We start from the raw sequence: 17,957 nt of genomic DNA on the forward strand, positions 1-17,957 counted from the left end.
TTAAAACCAAAATCATATTTTATCAAAACAAAAACATATTTCTGCTAAAAACTGTAAAATTATATTTTTAACAGTTATAAACTTACAATTTCCGCGAAAAGTCGTTAAATCTCATATTCCAACAATTACAAAACTGTTATAAAATAACTTACAATTTTATAGTATCGAAAAATTTAAATAAGAAGGAAATTTTATACCCACAGAAATAAAAGAACACTGATATAAGTATAATAACGAGAGAGAGAGTAAGTTATATGAGGAAGAAGAGAATGGTGTAAAAGTGCGTATTACAATCGATCGAAACAATCGTTTATATAGAAGTAAAAAGAGAAAGTTACTGTGTGTGCATAGTGGCAGTGGGCTCAACATAATTTACTTCACACGATCATTTTCAATGATCGGTGCTTCCTTTGTTGACATCCTATTTTTCACGTTTATAACACTCCCCCTTGGAGACCAGTGTCACTATCTCTTCTTGCTTAACGTTTTTGTTGCCTCGTTAAAAACCTTTCCAGGAAAACCCAATGGAAAAAACCATAGTAAGGTAAAAAGAGTACAACCACGTAAGCTCCCCCTCGGATGAGCAGTCATAGATCATTCCGATGACGCATTCCAATGTTATGAACATGTTTTCTGAATACCGAGGTATGAAGTGATTTAGTGAAGAGGTCAGCTGCATTGTCGCTTGATCGAACATATCTTACTTCAATCTCTCTCTTCTTCTCGAGCTCTTGAGTGTATGAGAAGAACTTCGGATGAATATGCTTCGTTCTATCGCTTTTGATATATCCTTCCTTTGTTTGAGCAACACATGCCGCATTATCTTCATATAGAATAGTTGGCTCCGTATTTTCGTCAATTCCACTGCTTGAACAGATATGTCGGCTTATTGATCTTAGCCATACACATTCTCGACTTGCTTCATGGAGTGCGATGATCTCAGCATGATTTGAAGAAGTAGCCACGAGTGTCTACTTTTGAGAACGCCAAGATATGGCAGTGCCTCCAATAGTAAAAACGTATCCCGTTTGTGATCTAGCTTTGTGTGGATCTGACAAATAACCTGCATCTGCAAAACCAATCATTTGACCCTTTGAATTTTTAGGGTAAAATAGACCTAAATCAATGGTCCCTTGAAGATAACGAAAGACATGTTTAATTCCATTCCAATGTCTTCGTGTGGGGGATGAACTGAATCTTGCTAAAAGATTGATGGCAAAAGATATATCTGGTCGAGTACAATTTGCAAGATACATAAGAGCTCCAATTGCACTTAGATATGGAACTTCGGGACCAAGTATTTCTTCATTTTCTTCGGATGGTCGGAATGGATCATTTTCAACATTAAGTGATCTAACTACCATCGGGGTGCTAAGAGGAGTTGCTTTATCCATGTTAAAGCGTTTCAATACTCTTTTGGTATATGTAGATTGATGTAGAAATATACCCTTTTGAGAATGCTCAATCTGTAAGCCTAGACAATATTTTGTCTGTCCGAGATCTTTCATCTCAAATTCTCTTTTTAAATAATCTGATGCCTTTTGTATTTCTTCTTGAGTTCCGATAATATTAAGATCATCAACGTACACCGCGATTATCACAAATCCGGTTGTAGTTTTCTTTATGAAAACACAAGGACATATAGGATCATTTGTGTATCCTTCTTTTGTTAAATGCTCACTTAGACGATTGTACCACATACGTCCTGATTGCTTTAAGCCATATAATGATCTTTGCAATTTTATTGCACATAACTCTTTAGGTTTGGAACTTAAGATTTCTGGAATTTTAAATCCATCTGGGATTCTCATGTAGATATCAGTATCTAATGATCCATATAAATATGCCGTAACCACATCCATGAGACGCATCTCGAGATTTTTATCAGCTGCTAGACTCATCAGGAATCTAAAAGTGATTGCATCCATAACAGGAGAATATGTTTCCTCATAATCAATTCCCAGGCCTTTGAGAAAAACCTTGGGCTACGAGACGAGCTTTGTATCTTGTAATCTCATTTTTTTCATTTCGTTTTCGGACGAACACCCATTTGTATCCAACAGGTTTCACATCTTTGGGTGTGAGCACAATAGGTCCGAATACGTTTCGTTTGTTAAGGGAATCTAGTTCGACTTGAATTGCATCTTTCCATTTCATCCAGTCATGTCTCTTTTGACATTCATATACAGACTTTGGTTCTGGATCTTCGTTTTCTTCATTTATTTCTTGTGCTAAGAGATATGAGAAAACATCATCAATGTCATCCATCTTATTTCGTTTCCATATCTTTCCATTATGGATGTAATTGATAGAAATCTCGTGATTTCCTTCAGATTCAATATGTTCTCTATTGTCGTTAGATTCACAATTTTCTTCTTCCAAAATATTTTCTGTTATTTTGGGAGTATCATGCTTTTCACCTTCCTTACGTTTCCTAGGAACTTTATCTTTCGAACCAATAGGTCTACCGCGTTTCAAACGTGTTCCTGATTCACGTGTATCAACTGCCGCTCCATATTTTTGTGGTATTTCAATACGAGCAGGAGTATTTACAGCTGGTATGTGTGATTTAGTTACCATTTTGGTATCAGCAAATGCATCGGGTAATTGACTTGCTATATTTTGTAACTGCATGATACGTCGAACTTCTAGTTCTGATTGTTTCGTAGGAGGATCAAGGTGTAATAAAGATGGCACATTCCATTTGATTTCCTTTCCTACTTGATTATTGTCTCCCCCTAGGGTTGGGAACTCTTTCTCATTGAAATGACAATCGGCAAATCGTGCCGTAAACACATCACCAGTTTGTGGTTCTAGATATCTTATTATTGATGGAGAATCATAACCAATATATATTCCTAACCGTCTTTGTGGTCCCATCTTTGTACGTTGCGGTGGTGCTATTGGGATATAAACTGCACAACCAAAGACTTTTAGATGAGAAATATTTGGTTCTCTACCAAACGCTAACTGTAATGGGGAATATCTATGGTACGCACTAGGTCTTATCCGAATGAGTGCTTCTGCATGCAGAATGGCATGTCCCCATACAGAGGTTGGAAGTTTTGATCTCATGATCAATGGCCTTGCAATTAATTGCAATCGTTTAATTAGTGATTCTGCCAAACCGTTTTGTGTATGAACATGAGCAACTGAGTGCTCTACTTCAATCCCTGATACCATACAGTAATCATTAAATGCTTGGGATGTGAATTCACCAGCATTATCTAATCTAACTCTTTTAATTGGATGATCAGAGAACTGAGCTTTTAATTTGATTATTTGAGTTAAAAATCTCGCAAATGCCATATTTCGAGATGATAATAGGCAAACATGTGACCATCTACTCGACGCATCGATTAATACCATAAAGTAGTAGAATGGTCCACATGGTGGATGTATTGGTCCACAAATGTCACCTTGGATTCTTTCTAAGAATTTTGGTGATTCTTTATCAATTTTGGTTGGTGATGGTCTTATGATTAATTTCCCAAGAGCACATGCAGCACATGTCATTTTATTACTTTGATATAGATCTTGGGTTTTCATTGAATGACCATGTGAACTTTCAATGATTTTCCGCATCATTGTAGTGCCTGGATGACCAAGACGGTCATGCCATAATGTAATATCTTCTGGATTTCTTTTGACCACAAGGTTTGATTCTATCGCATTAATATAAGTCTGATGTAATCCAGAAGGAAGTTTTGGAAACTTTTCCAGTACAAGATTTTTGCCTGATTTTTCAGAAGTTATATACATATATTTCTTTCCATTCTCAGTTGCAGACTGAGTTTCATATCCTTGAAGGTATATATCTTTGAAACTCAACAAATTTCTCTTTGAATTTGGAGAATACAAGGCATTGTTTATGGAAAACTTTGTTCCATTAGGCAACATAAAGTTTGCTTTGCCAATTCCCTCGATCAAATCCGTAGGACCTGATATTGTGTTTACAGTCATTTTTGCTGATTTTAAGTTAGAGAAATATCTCTTATCTTTCAGAATAGTATGTGTTGTACCACTATCTGGAATGCAAACTTCTCTGCCAATTTGCTTAGTTGTTGTTCCATTATCCATTTCTGTAATACACAATTAATATTAATAAAGAAAATAAATTTTCATAAGTAAACATTATATAATTATACATTGATTATAAGCACACACACTTATACATTAGACTATAATTATACATTAGTTGTTTCGAAAAACAATTTTATTCTAGAACTGAAAATACATAATAGTAATAATAATTTATGACATCACTGGCATTATTGGGCTTGATTACTATAAGCATTTTAATTATCTTGATGAGTGGCCTCGTCGACATCGTCCATAAAGTCAGAAGATACTCAAGGTATGTAGATGTTGTACCCTCGAAGTGCTCATTGAGATTAACTTCCTTTGCTTTGCCTTTGATGGTTTCTTGGTACAACTTACATAGATGCTGAGGAGTTCGGCATACTTGAGACCAATGCCCCTTCGATCCACATCTGTAACAGACGTTCTCGTTTTTACGAGTAGGGTTTTCTTGGGCTTCATTCCCTTTTCCACGATTGGATCGATTCCATGTGTTGGATCCCCTTCCTCTTGGGTTGTAACTCCTTTCATTACCACGATTAAATCGATGGCCACGACCACGACCGTGACCACGACCACGACCACGACCACGACCACGATAGGAAAAATTTCCTCTTTCCGGATTTTTTACATCCGTCGCATTCACTCAGGAAATGCTTTGGTTCCCGTGGGTCGGGTATTGTGATTTTTGATAAGGAGTTCATTATTTTTCTCCGCTATCATGAGCGCTACAGCGAGTTCAGAGAACCTCGTGTATCCACGGTTTCTGTATTGTTCTTGTAGAACATAATGGTTTTTGTGGAACGTTTGGTAAGTCTTCTCAAGCATTTCTGCTTCCGTTACGGGCTTACCGCAATATTCTAATTGCGCCGCTATCCTTAATATAGCGGAATTGTACGTTTCCACCTTTTCAAAATCTTGAAATCGTAGGTTCGCCCACTCATCGAGTGCATGGGGAAGAGTTATTTTTTTCTGGTTATCAAACCTCTCCTTTAGGGCTTTCCAAAGATCTAGAGGATCTTTTACCCTCGCATAGTCATGCGTAAGATTTTCATCTAGGTGTTTTCTCAGAAATATTACGGCCCTAGATCTTTCGTGAGAAGCTGATTTATTCCCTTCTTTTATTGTCTCGAGTATTTTCTCCGAGTCTAGATGAAGCTCCATATTAGTTATCCATGCCGTGTAATTTGCCCCAGTTATTTCCAAAGCCGGAAACTGGAGTTTTTCAATATTTGCCATTTCTGAATTTCCAAGACACAAAATAGTAAATTTTATTAGAATTTTATAATATTTAAAATGAACCGTTTACATTAATCATGCAAGCAATTACAAATAGAAATAGTGTATAGAAAAGTAAACCGATATTCATCGTAAATTCCCCCGGAGCAAATTCTCCAACGAATAAACCGTAAATAGATACACAAATTAGAATTGCAACTAAAATCAAAAACGCGCGAATCATCTTTCTTGGAATGAAAAACCGGAGGAGAGCGATTTGAAAATATTTGAGAGATAATGAAATGTTTGGATGAAGAAAATGAGTGAAGTATGAATGTATTTATAGATGTAAAAATACTGTTCATAGCCGTTGTAAAAAGGTAAAATTTTTGAATTTTTTTCTTTGTGACCGTTGGGGTTAAATCGTTAAATCGAAAAACAGTTTGAAAATATCGTAATAATCAGTCAATCAATTTTAGTAAATTTCACTATATATATATATATATATTTTTTTTTTTTATAGGTGAGCAAACATTTGTATAATAAAATTAATATAATACACAAATAAATATTAATCGTATTATGGTGATAGATTAATTTATATTTTAATATTGAATAAATTTTGCGGCGGCACAGCCAAGCCAAATGATAATGGTGTAATTAACAATCAAGGTTTATTAACGAGGCGACATACCGCCCGCATTAATATAGATAAATAATAGTGAATTAAAACAAACACTATAAAATAATAAACAATAATATAGGCGGTATACCGGCCATTATAGCAGGGTAAATATGATACATATAAACTTTACCGAATTGCAGAGTGATCGTGCTGATAACGTGTTATAAAATAACTTACAATTTTATAGTATCGAAAAATTTAAATAAGAGTGAAATTTTATACCCGCAGAAATAAAAGAACACTGATATAAGTATAATAACGAGAGAGAGAGTAAGTTATATGAGGAAGAAGAGAATGGTGTAAAAGTGCGTATTACAATCGATCGAAACAATCGTTTATATAGAAGTAAAAGAGAAAGTTACTGTGTGTGCATAGTGGCAGTGGGCTCCACATAATTTACTTCACACGATCATTTTCAATGATCGGTGCTTCCTTTGTTGACATCCTATTTTTCACGTTTATAACAAAAACTAATTTTTTGGCAAAGCAGTAAAATCATATTTTTTTAATCAGTACACATTTTCCATCAAAACTGTAAAATCATATTTTCACCAATCCATAAATCATATTTACAATTAAACCCAAAAAGTCTTTTTCATATTTATCATCACCACATTAAATTTCAAAAAAAAAAAAATATGACATTAAATTAATTACGACAGTTTTTTAATAAAAATATATATTTTTGATAAGGATTTTTAATATATATAAATACTATTAACTCATATATCACTATTAATTTATCTTTTTATATATATATTTGTTTTGGCAGAACTATTTATATATAGTAATAATAAATAACTCATATATCATCATTAATTAATTAAATATAACTACGAATATATATTTTACATCAACTATATATATATATATATATATATATATAATAAAATTTAGGTGATAAGTTTGCATCAACAAATATAAACTAAAGTACACTAATAAAATATTTCTTTTGATAATTAAATGATAAAATTTTATTTAAATTTCTCAGTTTACCATATTCATTAAAAAATTATTTTTACCTGTTTAACATATTTTAATTAAAGCAATTTTTTTTAGGTTTATTAGAATTGATATATAGACATATTTAAAACTAGCTGATAAAAGACATATTTAAAATAAATAAAAATTAAATACAATATAACATAAATTAAAATTTTATTTTTTTAAATGTAATCTTAAATATATTGAATTTTGAATATAATAAAAGTAAAATAGTTAAACCAAATCAAAACAAAAAAAAAAGACTACAAAAGAATACATTTATAGTTTTTTCTTTTCAAAACTGTGAAGTTAAAATATGAAAATAATAATTTCCAAATTTAAAATATTTTTTTATTAAAATTTATTATTTCTGTGCATGGCTCATGAATATAATATTATTAGAATTTTATATATACATGTATCTAAATATAGTCATATTTAAAATTAGGTGATAAGAAACATATTCAATATAAATAATCGTTATATATAATATATTATAACATTATAATACAAATTTTTGTTTTCATAAAAATGTAGTTTTTAAATCTACTGAAATTAAAAAAAAATCAAAATGAAATTGTTAAACTAAATTAAAAGAAATAAAACTACAGAAATTATTTTTATGGTTTTTTCAAACCAATAAAATCAAAATAGAAAGTTGATGTAACTTCAATTTGAAGTAATAAATAAGACATTAAAAAAGTTTGATGTAAAAAAGGTTAAAATAGAAAATTCGCTATGTTTATGACTTTAACGGCCTATCATGATTCATGATTCATGATTCCTGATACTAATCTATTAACCCGTATTAGATCTTTTGTCTGTGCTTAATCTATTTACCTTCTATTAGTTGGAAAACCTTTTGCAACAAATAAATCTACATTCTTCCAGACATTAAGTTTTGCTACATGCACAATCATATACATGTCCATTTTATTTACTACACTGAACATTTAAATAAAACTACTTGGCGGCCATGAATCAAATAAAATAGAGGGAACAAACGAACGTAGAATCTAGAACAAGTGGAGCAATCAGTTTGGTAGTATAAGCCTTTAAGACTGAGACTGGTGAATTAATCCAATCGTATGATATAGACTATCACTGATCCTTTTGTTTGTCTTGAATATGCATTTGCGTTAATCTATCACAACAATAAGATATACAGTACATCTACAAGTGTTTTCTTACAATACCTGTATTTTCCCTGTCAAAGCATTAAAGAGAGACATTTGAACGATCGACAAAAAGCAAAAACTTGAACTAACATGTCTATGTAACTTACCTATACATCTTTGCTATAATTTTTGTTTCCATTTCTGAATGTTGGAAAGTTTAAGAAAACATAATAGAGAAATCAAGAAAGATCTGTTGCACATGCTAAATAAATACACCAATGATTCAATATATCTTCAAACCATCAACGCTGTACAACCAAGAGAGTAAGGATAAACACTAGTACCACAACCAAATCTATTTTTATCAGCGCACATTAAAAACTTATGTAAATATCACTCGGACAATATAATACAATAATCTCAAGTATATATAAATTATGATGCAGAATGACAGAATTTCTCAGACATACAAATTTAATATAAGATTGCAAAGAAATGATACATGATGCAGAAATTTGAGGACATATGCAGAATGCAGAATTGTAAAGACATGATGCAGAATGCAAACATCAGAATGCAGAGTGCAAAATCCAGAATTGTGAAGACATGATGCAAGGCGGTGCAAGACGGAGATTGTTTCCATTACAATGACATACTTAGTGCCAATTCTACTACTAGAACACAAAGAACCAGTTGAGAAGATTATTAAGTGTTCCAATAATCATACCTAAAGCACATAGCCTCCACAGTGTTATGAGGTAACCATACTCTGCTCTGATTAGAACAAAGGTGCCACCTGCAAAATCAAAGTGAAAAAAAAAACCGTATAAAAAGGAAAGCTTCAACGAGCAAATCACAATCATAGAGAATGAAGTCTTTAGTAAATTCTACTTCGAGTGTCATTGCTGGTTCGCCAGAGAAAAGCTGGCTCGTCTCTGAAATCGCCAAAATTGGTGACCGGAAGCATTCTTCTAGCTACTCGTAACACATCCTCTTCACTCAGTTTAACCTCTCTCCGCTCTGTCTCTTCTGTTACCCTTTAAGATGTAACAAAACTTCAGTGACAAGCTGTTTCATCTCATGTACAAGAAGAATCTGAAAAAAAGATTGTACCTTTGGCGAAGAGAGTGTGACAAAAACGAAACCGCTGAGAAAACACTTCAAACACACACACAATGAGAGACCGCTGAGAAAACACTTCAAACACACACACAATGCTTCATCATGAATATGGCAAATGACAGAAGCTAGAAATGATCAAAATCTATAGAGTGAACTCAATGTACCTAAAGCTGAATCCTTTAGCAAAGCAAGAAGACATGAAACAAAGCACCCGAAACCGAACCAAAGTGTCGACTTTGCAACATCTCTCCACATGATTAGATCGTTGATATTCTCTCTAATCCGCTCCAAATCACCTTGACAAACATCTTCACCTGTTATTACAAAAACCACACACAGTTATTTACTACAACATAATAGCAGAACAAAGACAAGTGAGATCACTAGAGTTAGGACCCTACTTAGATCTGAAGATAGACAAGGAGGAGAAGGCAACAGAGGAACCGAACTCTGTTTCTCCTTCTTAGACAGACCCGTCTTCTTATGATTCCTCGGTTTCGCCCCTTTCTCATCCATCAACACAACATCAGGCTTCGGCTACTCCACCACCACCACCTCCGATGATCTCCGTCCCGATCTCTGGAAATTCCTCAGCGAGGCACTACCGAAAAGACCGTTCTGCCCTCCCTTCGTCTTGCACCGCCTTGCAGCGCACACTCATACAACAACCAAAATTAAATTATAAAATTACAGGAACGTATCATACGTGATCACTAAGGGTTAGTGGATAATACAAATAAAAATATCTCAGACATATAAACTACAACCACAAACTACAGAAGTCTCACATACCTACAAAATATATATCTACGTGAGACTCAACAAAATCAAAGAGACGTACCTGTCACATAAGTCTTGCTACACTTGCAATCTCCTTCGACCTTCTAAAGCACAAACCTGGAAAAAAAATCAAATTAATTAGTTTTTACTTGCATGTAGTCTTATTAAAGATTTTTTTTATTAATTTGTGTTTGATTCTAGTCTCTGTCTTGAGACAATACTTTTTGTAAGTCTTTTGTCTAAATACTTTTGTAAGCCGTGGGTAAACTTTTATAAGCCGTGGGTACTGTGAACTAGTGAAGTACATATCTTCTATGTTTCTGTCCAAAGACTTTTAAGACTTTTATAAATCTTTTGTCTTAAGACTTCTGTAAGCCGTGGGTAAATTTTTATAAGCCGTGGGTACTGTGAGCTAGTGAAGTATGTCTTTTTTGTCTTTTAAAGACATGTTTTGTAAGCCGTGGGTGTGAACTACTGAAGTATGACATCTATGTCTTTGTCCAAAGACTTTAAAGACCTTTGTAAGTCTTTTGCCTTAATACTTTTGCAAGTATTTATCTTGAGACTTTTATAAGCCGTGTGTAGTGTGATCTATTCATAAGTCTTTGTCTTGAGACTTTTGTAAACCGTGGGTAGTGTGAACCCGTGAAGTGTATGTCTTTTTGTCTTTTAAAGACAACTTTTGTAAGCCGTGGGTAAACTTTTACAAGCCGTGGGTAGTGAAGTATAAGTCATTCTATGTCTTTGTCCAAATACTTTAAAGACTTTTATAAAGTGTTAATACTTTTTTAAGTCTCTGTCTTAAGACCTTTGTAAGCCGTGGGTAATGAACTAGTGTGTCTGCTTTTAATTTGTAGTCTCTTTGTCTTAACCCTTTGATCAGTCTATCCAACTAATCAAAAAATTCTTTCTCAAGCCGTGGGTAGTAAAGACTATTAAGCCGTGGGACTTTTAATTGACATGTCTGATGTCTTTGTCTTTATACTTTTACTTTTGTAAATCTGTGTCTTAAGGTTCTTGTAAGCCGTGGGTAATATAAGGAATCGGTTTTTTATTTGTAGTCTTTGTAAGACTTGTAAGTGTTTGTCATCACACTCCATTCTATCCAAAAATAACCGAAACCGATTTTCTTAAGCCGTGGGTGGTAAGGACTTTGAAACAGTGGGTCTTTTTAACTGACAAGCCTTATACATCTTTGTCTAAGACTTGTAAGCCGTGGGTTTTTTAACTGACATGCCTTGTACATCTTTGTCTAAGACTTGTAAGCCGTGGGTTTTTGTGGGTTTTTTTGTAAGCCGTGGGTAATAAAATAAGGATCTATTTCTGATTTTTCAAGTCTCTTGTCTTATGGATTTTCTTAATCCCTTGATCCTTATAAGTTATAACTTATAGCTCCCATTCCATCCAAATATATCTTCTCAAGCCGTGGGTAAGTAAAACAAGGATCTTTTTTTTATTTTAGTCTTTTGTAAAGACTTTCTTAATAAACAGGAACCTCTCAAACCGTCGGTAAGTAAAACAAGGATCTGTTCTGTTTTTGATTTTAGTCTTTTGTCTTAAAGACTTTCTTAATAATCAAAAACAAGAACCTCTCAAGCCGTGGGTAAGTAAAACAAGCATCTGTTTTTGATTTTGTCTTTTGTCTTAGAGACTTTCTTAGTCCATTCCATTCAAAAACAGGAACCTCTCAAGCCGTGGATACCAAAATAAAGATCTGTTTTTGATTTTAGTCTTTTGTCTTAAAGACTTTTTTAATCCATTCCGTTCAAAAACATGATCTTCTCAAACCGTGGGTACCAAAATAAAGATCTGTTTTTGATTTGTCTTTTGTCTTAAAGACTTTCTTAATAATCAAAAACAAGAACCTCTCAAGCCGTGGGTAAGTAAAACAAGGATCTGTTTTTGATTTCGTCTTTTGTTTTAAAGACTTTCTTAGTCCATTCCATTCAAAAACAGGAACCTCTCAAGCCGTGGGTACCAAAATAAGATCTGTTTTTGATTTTAGTCTTTTGTCTTATAGACTTTTTTAATCCATTCCGTTCAAAAACATGATCTTCTCAAGCCGTGGGTAAGTAAAACAAGGATCTGTTTTTGATTTTAGTCTTTTGTCTTAAAGACTTTCTTAATAATCAAAAACAAGAACCTCTCAAGCCGTGGGTACTAAAACAAAGATCTGTTTTTGATTTTAGTCTTTTGTCTTAAAAATTTTCTTTATGCATCCCATTAAAAAAACATGAACCTCTCAAGCCGTGGGTACCAAAATAAAGATCTGTTTTTGATTTAGTCTTTTATCTTAAAGGCTTTCTTAATCCATTCCGTTCAAAAAGATGATCTTTTCAAGCCGTGGGTAAGTAAAACAAGGATCTGTTTTTGATTTTTGTCTTTTGTCTTAAAGACTTTCTTAATAATCAAAAACAGGAACCTCTCAAGCCGTGGGTACTAAAATATAGATCTGTTTTTGATTTTAGTCTTTTGTCTTAAAGACTTTCTTAATAATCAAAAACAAGAACCTCTCAAGCCGTGGGTACCAAGATACAGATCTGTTTTTGATTTTAGTCTTTTGTCTTAAAGACTTTCTTAACCATTGGTCGTTATAATAATTCCATCCAAATAATCAAAAAACAGATCTTTCTTAAGTTGTGGGTTAGTAAAGTCTTTCTTGTCTTAAAAGACTTCTTTTAAACCATGGGTTATATGTTTCATCTAGGGGCAGCGAAGGGACAATGTTCCCAAAATAAGAATCTGACAGAACACTATAAGATTGGTGTCTGTCTAAGATATTTTTGGGTGTCTGAAGTGGAAAACCAATACATCAAAACAAAACAAAAACAATCGATCTTAGGGTTTTGAAAAAACCATAAAATTAAAGGCTTTCTGAAATCTTCTTGTTGTTGATGTCAAAATCATCAAGACATAAGTGGTTTAAAATAAAGAAAGAAACTCAAGACTGATGGGGAATTTGTAGCATAGAAAGAGTTATTTACCTTAAAGGAAAGGTTTTTCACACGGATTCACTGCAAAAAACATTCTGCTGCTATAAAACCCATGTATGTTGTTGTTCCGCCTTTTCAGATCTTCCATCTCTCTCTCGTCACACTGTTTCTTCTCGTGTGAAGCTCACTGAAACAGTAGTAAGATACACCATAACCACTAAAATAAAACTACAAAGAATAAACAATAGAATTATTAGCTAAGAAGTTGGAAACAACAAAAAATCGCACTAACTAACCCCTTCATATGCAGTTTCTCAAGAATAGAGATCGCTTCCACTGCAATACACGCCACCATGTTTGGAGACATCCTACACATATGACAACAAAATTAGAATATCTGCATGAGCATGTATGAGATGAAAATAAGTAATGCTTACGATTGAGCTATAAAGAATTCCAAAACATCCCAGAGGCTCTCGTACTTAAAGCTTACCAGAATGTAAAAATCTCCTTGACGACCCTTGTGATGTACAGCAGGAATTCCATAACAGCTATGAGCGTACTTTACAGCAGAAAAAAAAAGAGAAAGAACAGATAAGTAGAGACAAATAAGGAGAAGAGAAACTAAGAAGGACATGTAGAACATGCAAGTCTTACTTGTACACTTGCCACTCGTAAAGGTGGGCCGAAATTGCATCCTTTACTATTTCGGTGTCTTCAAGTTTCAGAGCTACCTAAAAAGGAAGAGAAAAAAACGTTTTCAAAATATCACTCTTTTGGTCTAACCCCTATGATTTTAAACAGTTTTTTTTGCAGGTAACAAGCAGTCAGGGAGCACGGAAATACCACTTCTGGCCATGTTAGAACGTTCTCTCCTGATATGGACTCCACGCTAGGTTCTTCAAATGCACACTGTTTAGCTCACTGCATCATTGCAGACACTGCAAACAACATGAAACATCATTAGGGAAACCTTACTGTGAGATGCTTCTTTTCACTTTATAATAATACTTGGCTGTATCTGATTATCTAGTACAAGTTCCCCAACATAAAGGTGAGTGAGAAGCATACATTTTAATTGACCCTTATGATCAAGTAATACCATATGTTTACTCCTTAAGCTAAGGATCAGGACTATCAAAGCCATGGATGCTATCATGATCACTTAATTTTATCAGTCTGATCTGTCTAGGAAATAAAAAAAAACTCTCGGCCTAGGATGATGAGGGATATGTCGAGCTTATTAGAAATATCACATCCACATTAGTTTGAAAAATAATTACTCAGTTTTAGCTATAGTATACTAATCAAATTTAACGTAATCATTGTCTCAACGTTCAAGTTGATATAATACTTACTATCGTTGCGCCAAAAATCAATGCTATGACTGTATCTGTCAGGGTGTGATATAGGTGCCATGTACAACTGTCAACAGAAAGTAATTAACAAAATATCAAATGTTGCCTTGTTTCGAAAATTCATTACAGCATACTGTGATGTAGTATTTAAAAGGGATCATAATCATACTGTTGCATGTGATGGGAGAATTAAACCTCCAGGCTTCAACCAGCGATCTCTAGCTGTAATAACACTTCCCAGCATACTCTAAATCACTTCAAAAAGGAATAATAGAGAATGAGAGACCCGGGAGAATTAAGAAAAAAGTAATAAATCGGTAAGGTATCATTTGACCATCAACATAAAAAATTATACATACAACATTACAAAATAAGGAATAACCTCATACAAGAGCATGTAAACCATCCACTCTGAAATTATTACATCAACCTCCTCGTCGATTTCAACATCCTGGAGAACATTACAGCAAAGAAGAATTACTACAGAGTACTGAATGAAGGTTTGCATACAAACTTTATTGTTGCCCCAACTAATCTCTCAAATAGAGATGTAGATATATAGACAATCCCAAGATCTCTGTTACATTCATATATTTTGCACCTTTCTGGATAATGTAGAATGACACTAATTTATCTTTTTGCAACTTATATAGACATCAACCTTAAGCAATGTCTAATATAGCATGGCAAGACGAACTCAGGATTTATAACAGATAAGGTTTTACCTCCACTCTCCCATGCAAAACAATGACCTTGTCAGATAAACCGTTGGCTTTTACAACTTCCTTTGCCTGGTGATATTAGGAAAAAGGTTAAATCCATTAGTGCGACTCACGAAAGCATTTTAATTGTGATAGGGAGCAAAAACAAACGAAATCATATGCAGAGCTAAAACACAAGACTCGTAAATCGTAATAAATTCTATGTTAAATAGAACTTAGATCAACTTCACAGATCCTAATATTTCAGAAACAGTCTCAAAATTTCTTTTCTTGATTCGATTGATGTCAAGGGCGATGCAATCCATGAAGCAGTGAATATATTTTAGTTTTAAATACAAAAAAAGTGTGGGCTAGGGTCAGTAAACTGCGAAAATTTCAAGACAATAAGACGTACTATCATCACACCCTAAGCATACTGCCACTAAAGGGAACATGCAACATATTATATAATTCCAAGTTCAAGTTTTTAACATATGGAAACATGTTTTGATGAAATTACATAATCCCAAACAATTCAAATGTAATATAAAAATGCAGAGATAGAGGCTAAAGACGGTAATGATGAGAGAAATCATTTATGCCCAAGGAACATGGTAAAAGAAACATCTGGAGTAATACCTGGACTGCAATATCACTTGCATCTACAGCATATACCTGTAAGAAGATAAACTTCTGTAAGAAATACTTTACAGACAACAGACACATGGAGAAGAAAAAAACTTAATATCCATATGGAAATGCTATATTTTTTACAAAGGCTCAATATAATATTGCATACATACCCGTTTCGCACCCTTGAGCACAGAAGATTGAAAGGATGCATCACAACCTGTTACAACAAGCAATCGATGCATCAAAATATGTTTTCAAAACAGTACTAACACACCACATTAAGAAAAACAGCAGGCTAGCAAAAACTAAACCACATTCCCAAGTTAAATCCCTTTCTTAAATACCATTAGCGAAGATAAAAAAAAGAAAAAGGAAAAGAGCATCGTTCAGAAAGAGACAGCAGGGAGAGAGTATTTACCTTGCCTTGGATGAAGCTATGATGCTGCTTTATAGCTTCCTTATAAGTTTCCGTCCTAGCCCGCCCGATCCTGAGTTTCAACAACCCAATAACGTTAAGTTAAAAATCCAAAATCCCAGCAATGATTTAACAAGATTAAGATTCAAAAACCAACTTAATTTGATAGTCAAAAGAGAGACCTTGATCATCTCTTCGTGATTCTAACCCCTATGATTTTAAACAGTTTTTTTTTCTACCTCAGCTGCATCTGCTCCGACTCCGATCATGCTGGAATCTTCTTTCAGTGACGGGGCCCATGCTGGAATCTTCTTCCATTCCTTGCGCAGCAAAATCCTGATCAGCTGCCCCTCCAACTCGATTTAAAGCAGCAGCTGGACGAACCTCCTAAGGTTCAGGCTCTAAGTCAGTCAACTTGATACCCCTTCCCCTACCGGCACCTTTGGCTAAAGCAGCATTCCCATTAACTAACGACATTGCTTGTGATGTGAGACCTAATAACACAAGAATAAGAATTTGAGGAAAAGCTAATGAAAGAGTACAACAAAACATGGGTTTTCTATCGATTCTTAATAGTGAGTTTAGTACCAAAAACCAAAGACAAATCAGGATCGAATCTGTATAAAACTATAGACAGAAATCGAATAATAAAGATTCACACGAAACCCTAACATAGAGCGAGAAACCCCAAATCAATCGCGACGGAATCTAAAGAGAACGGAACCCTAGAAACAAAATCGCGATCGAAAATCCTCAGAGAGTACACAAATTGAGAGAGAGAGAGAGATCGAAACACTTACTATGTTAATGAATTGGATCCGTTTCTGCAAAATTTGGAAGAGATCGAAACACTTTCAAAGGTTGAGAGTTCTTCAAAGATTTTTTTTTCCTCCAAAGAAAATGTTCTCTCCAAATTTGAGTCGATATCTTCTGAATTCAAACTGCATTCACCACTTAAACCGAACCGGTTCCTTTTCCACGATGTAACGGTAACCTATTACGCCGTCGTTTCCATGTCTCGTAATTTGTTTGGCAATTTCCATTTTTTTTCCTTTTTTGTAATTAAAAGTGGAGGGTAGAGCTATGTTTTGCAAACAAAAATATTTTTTGTGAATATTATTTCCTTTTTTATCTATTTTCTTATTTAGATGCACCCACATCATAAAATCTTATAAATTAAATTTTAAAGGGCGGATATATATTTTTTTTAAACTTTTTTTGAGAAATTGAATTTTTTATATTTATGTTCTTTTGTAATCATATTATGTTTAATATTAATTTAATTTAATACTATTTTGGTAATTATATTAAATACGTATTATTGAATAATTATACACTTGTGACATATGCATTTTCAGAAATTATTTTTATAGTTTATTCTTAAAGTTTGCAACATATTAAATTTTTTTAATAGTTATTTAACATATTTAGTCAAGAATATTTATACCTAAAAAACCGACTCGGAATCAACCCGAAAATCAAAATCTCATACTCTTTTAGATCTAGCATATATACTTGAATGACTCTTATAGTGTTATATCAGAATATCGATATCAAACCTAGCCCGCCCGAAAACCGAACAACATTTTTGAAAATTGTTTGAAATTTTTTAATTTTAATATTTTCTATTATATATATATATGTAAATCAAATACTATTTTTCAAATCGCACTCTATTCAAAATAATAAACCAACGATTGGACAATGTTAGTGACAGAAATGGGTCTCCATTTTCGTACAGTTGCTATAAAAATGGAGTTGCAGAAAATAAATAGGGAGTTGCAGGATTTTAAATCGGGATTTTAACTTCAAACCCAAAACGTGCAGTTACAAAAAATAAAGAGTAATATTTCATTTATGAAATATATAAAATAAAAAGTTGGACACAACATATATCAATTGGTTATATTTGTGTTTTAATAGAATAGAT

The 17,957-nt window shown here is 33.5% G+C and overlaps 1 protein-coding gene and 1 long non-coding RNA gene across 11 annotated transcripts; one reads left to right on the forward strand and one right to left on the reverse strand.

Annotated features, from left to right (window-relative positions):
* Positions 1 to 1,953: 1,953 nt before the first annotated feature.
* On the reverse strand, positions 1,954 to 13,107 carry LOC108806049 (retrovirus-related Pol polyprotein from transposon TNT 1-94). 10 transcript variants are annotated; one of them, XM_056988767.1, is made up of 8 exons: positions 12,972 to 13,107; positions 10,049 to 10,104; positions 9,609 to 9,863; positions 9,372 to 9,521; positions 9,199 to 9,282; positions 8,977 to 9,114; positions 8,813 to 8,881; positions 1,954 to 4,082 (listed from the first exon to the last, which is right to left on the reverse strand). In XM_056988767.1, exons 3-8 carry the CDS (start codon positions 9,721 to 9,723, stop codon positions 1,954 to 1,956), a joined length of 2,685 nt encoding a protein of 894 aa, XP_056844747.1. In that variant the 5' UTR covers positions 9,724 to 9,863; positions 10,049 to 10,104; positions 12,972 to 13,107. The 10 variants fall into 10 exon arrangements, with proteins under 10 accessions (XP_056844747.1, XP_056844749.1, XP_056844751.1 ...); XM_056988769.1 differs by lacking the exon at positions 12,972 to 13,107 and adding an exon at positions 10,209 to 12,566; XM_056988771.1 differs by having other exon boundaries at positions 8,977 to 9,122; positions 9,199 to 9,232; positions 9,609 to 10,104.
* Positions 12,986 to 13,847, forward strand: LOC130496584 (uncharacterized). Its single transcript, XR_008935743.1, has 3 exons — positions 12,986 to 13,118; positions 13,231 to 13,600; positions 13,725 to 13,847. It is a non-coding gene; the product is annotated as an uncharacterized LOC130496584 (long non-coding RNA).
* Positions 13,848 to 17,957: the final 4,110 nt, after the last annotated feature.

This window comes from Raphanus sativus, chromosome 6, assembly GCF_000801105.2.
Source record: "Raphanus sativus cultivar WK10039 chromosome 6, ASM80110v3, whole genome shotgun sequence".
NCBI classification, from domain to species: domain Eukaryota; kingdom Viridiplantae; phylum Streptophyta; class Magnoliopsida; order Brassicales; family Brassicaceae; genus Raphanus; species Raphanus sativus.